At 41.6% G+C, this 5,880-nt stretch overlaps 1 protein-coding gene across 1 annotated transcript; it reads right to left on the bottom strand. All coding sequences in view use genetic code 11, as the record gives it.

The window, feature by feature from the left end:
• Window positions 1–1,978: 1,978 nt before the first annotated feature.
• On the bottom strand, window positions 1,979–3,145 carry EGR_04890 (Endoribonuclease dcr-1; the record flags this gene model as incomplete). The annotated part of the gene is made up of 2 exons (XM_024494139.1): window positions 1,979–2,142; window positions 2,923–3,145. 2 exons carry the CDS (start codon window positions 3,143–3,145, stop codon window positions 1,979–1,981), a joined length of 387 nt encoding a protein of 128 aa, XP_024351528.1.
• Window positions 3,146–5,880: the final 2,735 nt, after the last annotated feature.

Below are 5,880 nucleotides of genomic sequence, written 5' to 3'. Positions count from 1 at the left end.
GGGGAAAAAAGGTGGATGCGTGTAAAGGACGGTTGTGATGAACCTACCGGTCTTTGCAACAAAGATAATACGTTTGCCACCTTCTGTGACGGGGCAATAGGTTTCCGGAAGGTGATCTTTTATGACCATTGCGGCGATGAATGATTTCCCAAGACCAGTACTCAGTTTAACGATGATGCTTTCATTGCGGGCCATGTTGGCTATTTCTACTTGATATGGTCTGGGCTCCAACAACTTGGTTTCTCGGAAGGCCGGCAAGGAACGCTTCATTGTTTATTTCGGGTGGCGCTGTAAGGAAAGTTGGATGTTTAGGATAAATGAGAAGCGAGCATACAGCGGCATTCGCGATAATTTAATAGTACTACTATTTTAGAAAAGATATATACTGGAGTGAAAATACCTTACATTGCCTTTAGCCTATAAACAATGCTCTCACATCCAATAATGGAACTGTTCTTGATAATGAAATCGACACAATTTGACAAAAACAAAATTTGACCGCCACAAACATTACCAGTCTAAGTCACACGAATAGGCGTCCGTTTTAAAATACTGACCGAGACCTTGACTGTTTTTAACACTTTTAAATCCACAGGTAACAATTTGTTTGGAAAGTTAACTTTTGTAGTGAAGACTGGGGCAATAATATTTTCAAATCCCGTATTAGTTTTCAAAGTAGAACTCAAATCCACTTGACCCAACACATTACATTAGAATATAGCCCAGAATAGCTATTTGTATTAAGCCTTTTATCTAAATAATGCTACTATACTGATATTATAGTAAATTAGATGGTCGATAGGGTAATAAAGGCTTGTTTTTAATGTTTTTTACCATTTAACTAGCACATTCACTACTCCCCATAAGATCGTGTAAGTTATGATTTGAAATATATTCTGGCTGTCTTTTTCTTAGGAGCAATTATCTTGCTAATTGAATAAAGCTTGATTTTTACCTCTTATTTGTATTTGGACGTAATTATTTCGAACGACCGAAACTGCCGGCGGATAGAAGGAACTGACGATTGCGGTTGCAGTGGGAGGTAAATCGGGTGATATACAGCCACCTCTTTCGTTTTGCATCGGGGTCACGAAGCAGCATGAGTGGGAAGAGGAACCGACTGCTTGCCAACCCCATTTCCTCCGCCCACCCATAGCACTACACCGTATTTTCATCCAATCCTTGCCAAAGTCCTCTATGAAGTAGAGGCCATGAAATCTGAGTTGTCTTTCGCTGTTGGAGACATATAACGCAAGGCGTCAATTCAAAAATCCTCGGCTGAGTGTCGCGGAATCCCAAGGAAGTGAGTTTGTACCCATTACAAACAAAAATGTGTAGCAGCTACAATTTGCCTCAGCGTGTGCGGCTTAAACACTATTCGTATTCGAAGCTATGTTTGTTTTAAAGCGACCATAAGCGCTGTTTTCAGTGCTTTACGGTCACCATTGTAGAAGCACTCCCTTGAGTGTTGGCGTGTGTTGCTAACGCTTTTAACAATCCTGAGGCGGGAATGTGTTTGACTGTGTCAAATTGAAACGAGTTGGGAATCGACTTGGCAACCAGTCCGACTAGTCTTTGCGTATTTATGTATTAGGTGACTACGGCTCGCAAATAAATTATGATTATTGCTACCGAAACCTGATGTTCAGTCTCTCTGCTCAGTGTGATGAAATATCAAGTTTGCATGCACGTCGAACCATAACAGACAGTTTACCGTCTAGACATTCCATCACGAATACGACAAATCGCGTGCTTATTTTTTCGAGCTCCTTTATCTAAATCCAGTGGTGAAATATTTCTGCCTGCTGCTCCAAACTGACTTGTGGATTAAGGTAGACACACAAATACAGTTATTTGACTTGATGCATTTTAAGAGCAGGATCGCCTCCACCAGGTAGCTACTCTAGCAAATTAAACGTAGATTAACAGTATCCTCATCACTCTTTCTCAAAAGTTCTTTCTTCCACCTGAAGGTCGATTATAGTGCTTTTAGAGCCACCTTCAACGACGAAGAGACTGTGGGCTTCCCCACATAACCAGTAAAACCTGGGGTGGCATTGTTGTCAGACAAATTAGTATAAGATGGTGAGCAAATCGGGTAGCCCCAAAGACGATCCTCTAGAGCAGTAGGCCTCTCCGCAGCTACATTTTAAGGGCACTTGTCTTGCAGATGACGCCACATCAGCCCTAAAATACAGGCAAATTACGTGACAAGACATTGGGACGCCAGGATTTATGGCCAAAAGCATCCAGCTCTTTTAAGCACGGGGATTGATACTAATTCCAATCAAAGAGCTCCGTGTAGATACCGGTGAAAGGGCATAAGACATCGCTGCCTAGACAAATCCAATCCCCACCCAGTCAGCGACCCAAATGCGTTCGACGTCGTTTTACATCCTGCATCAGCCTTCAACTTTTCCTACAAGACAGAATAATTCGAGTGGCCACTTGCTTTATTCCCCGGCAAGCACTCCACAACTCCACAGATGGAGGAGAGCATGTCGCAACCGTCATTTCTGGAGTAGTCATGACACTTACAAGAGCTTTAGTGGTTCTATCACTCCTGTTCATCTTGAGTACAAATTTTATGATACTACAGCAATGGCGAGGAGCGAAGGATATAATTTTTAAACGTACTGTTACTTCAGCATTAATTTTATAACTTTGAAGTGAACACTGAATTAGACAATCAAGTAAATTAAAAGCAAAATTTTGAAATGACTGGATTAGGCCCTTAAGTGGTAATAATGGAGATCCCATCCCTTAGACTTTGCAAGAGCCAAGCGAATGTATCTCAGTATTCTATACCCAAGGCTCGAATCGCCGTCGCCTAAATGTTTCATTGCGCATATGCGCATGGTCTTAAAAGAATAAGGGGGAAAAAAGGTGGATGCGTGTAAAGGACGGTTGTGATGAACCTACCGGTCTTTGCAACAAAGATAATACGTTTGCCACCTTCTGTGACGGGGCAATAGGTTTCCGGAAGGTGATCTTTTATGACCATTGCGGCGATGAATGATTTCCCAAGACCAGTACTCAGTTTAACGATGATGCTTTCATTGCGGGCCATGTTGGCTATTTCTACTTGATATGGTCTGGGCTCCAACAACTTGGTTTCTCGGAAGGCCGGCAAGGAACGCTTCATTGTTTATTTCGGGTGGCGCTGTAAGGAAAGTTGGATGTTTAGGATAAATGAGAAGCGAGCATACAGCGGCATTCGCGATAATTTAATAGTACTACTATTTTAGAAAAGATATATACTGGAGTGAAAATACCTTACATTGCCTTTAGCCTATAAACAATGCTCTCACATCCAATAATGGAACTGTTCTTGATAATGAAATCGACACAATTTGACAAAAACAAAATTTGACCGCCACAAACATTACCAGTCTAAGTCACACGAATAGGCGTCCGTTTTAAAATACTGACCGAGACCTTGACTGTTTTTAACACTTTTAAATCCACAGGTAACAATTTGTTTGGAAAGTTAACTTTTGTAGTGAAGACTGGGGCAATAATATTTTCAAATCCCGTATTAGTTTTCAAAGTAGAACTCAAATCCACTTGACCCAACACATTACATTAGAATATAGCCCAGAATAGCTATTTGTATTAAGCCTTTTATCTAAATAATGCTACTATACTGATATTATAGTAAATTAGATGGTCGATAGGGTAATAAAGGCTTGTTTTTAATGTTTTTTACCATTTAACTAGCACATTCACTACTCCCCATAAGATCGTGTAAGTTATGATTTGAAATATATTCTGGCTGTCTTTTTCTTAGGAGCAATTATCTTGCTAATTGAATAAAGCTTGATTTTTACCTCTTATTTGTATTTGGACGTAATTATTTCGAACGACCGAAACTGCCGGCGGATAGAAGGAACTGACGATTGCGGTTGCAGTGGGAGGTAAATCGGGTGATATACAGCCACCTCTTTCGTTTTGCATCGGGGTCACGAAGCAGCATGAGTGGGAAGAGGAACCGACTGCTTGCCAACCCCATTTCCTCCGCCCACCCATAGCACTACACCGTATTTTCATCCAATCCTTGCCAAAGTCCTCTATGAAGTAGAGGCCATGAAATCTGAGTTGTCTTTCGCTGTTGGAGACATATAACGCAAGGCGTCAATTCAAAAATCCTCGGCTGAGTGTCGCGGAATCCCAAGGAAGTGAGTTTGTACCCATTACAAACAAAAATGTGTAGCAGCTACAATTTGCCTCAGCGTGTGCGGCTTAAACACTATTCGTATTCGAAGCTATGTTTGTTTTAAAGCGACCATAAGCGCTGTTTTCAGTGCTTTACGGTCACCATTGTAGAAGCACTCCCTTGAGTGTTGGCGTGTGTTGCTAACGCTTTTAACAATCCTGAGGCGGGAATGTGTTTGACTGTGTCAAATTGAAACGAGTTGGGAATCGACTTGGCAACCAGTCCGACTAGTCTTTGCGTATTTATGTATTAGGTGACTACGGCTCGCAAATAAATTATGATTATTGCTACCGAAACCTGATGTTCAGTCTCTCTGCTCAGTGTGATGAAATATCAAGTTTGCATGCACGTCGAACCATAACAGACAGTTTACCGTCTAGACATTCCATCACGAATACGACAAATCGCGTGCTTATTTTTTCGAGCTCCTTTATCTAAATCCAGTGGTGAAATATTTCTGCCTGCTGCTCCAAACTGACTTGTGGATTAAGGTAGACACACAAATACAGTTATTTGACTTGATGCATTTTAAGAGCAGGATCGCCTCCACCAGGTAGCTACTCTAGCAAATTAAACGTAGATTAACAGTATCCTCATCACTCTTTCTCAAAAGTTCTTTCTTCCACCTGAAGGTCGATTATAGTGCTTTTAGAGCCACCTTCAACGACGAAGAGACTGTGGGCTTCCCCACATAACCAGTAAAACCTGGGGTGGCATTGTTGTCAGACAAATTAGTATAAGATGGTGAGCAAATCGGGTAGCCCCAAAGACGATCCTCTAGAGCAGTAGGCCTCTCCGCAGCTACATTTTAAGGGCACTTGTCTTGCAGATGACGCCACATCAGCCCTAAAATACAGGCAAATTACGTGACAAGACATTGGGACGCCAGGATTTATGGCCAAAAGCATCCAGCTCTTTTAAGCACGGGGATTGATACTAATTCCAATCAAAGAGCTCCGTGTAGATACCGGTGAAAGGGCATAAGACATCGCTGCCTAGACAAATCCAATCCCCACCCAGTCAGCGACCCAAATGCGTTCGACGTCGTTTTACATCCTGCATCAGCCTTCAACTTTTCCTACAAGACAGAATAATTCGAGTGGCCACTTGCTTTATTCCCCGGCAAGCACTCCACAACTCCACAGATGGAGGAGAGCATGTCGCAACCGTCATTTCTGGAGTAGTCATGACACTTACAAGAGCTTTAGTGGTTCTATCACTCCTGTTCATCTTGAGTACAAATTTTATGATACTACAGCAATGGCGAGGAGCGAAGGATATAATTTTTAAACGTACTGTTACTTCAGCATTAATTTTATAACTTTGAAGTGAACACTGAATTAGACAATCAAGTAAATTAAAAGCAAAATTTTGAAATGACTGGATTAGGCCCTTAAGTGGTAATAATGGAGATCCCATCCCTTAGACTTTGCAAGAGCCAAGCGAATGTATCTCAGTATTCTATACCCAAGGCTCGAATCGCCGTCGCCTAAATGTTTCATTGCGCATATGCGCATGGTCTTAAAAGAATAAGCTAGCCAGAAGTGAGTCGATCATCCTGACCAAAAACCCGTCGTTTTCAATTTAGACAAAGATTTTCTAATGTGTATGTTGTTTTTTTAACGGTCGGATTTGGTAAAGGGCCACTTTTGGCTTGGCCATTG

Source organism: Echinococcus granulosus, assembly GCF_000524195.1.
Source record: "Echinococcus granulosus chromosome Unknown EG_S00032, whole genome shotgun sequence".
Taxonomy (NCBI): Eukaryota; Metazoa; Platyhelminthes; class Cestoda; order Cyclophyllidea; family Taeniidae; genus Echinococcus; species Echinococcus granulosus.
Note: the sequence above shows the minus strand (reverse complement) of the source record. Positions and strands in the feature narration are given on the sequence as shown.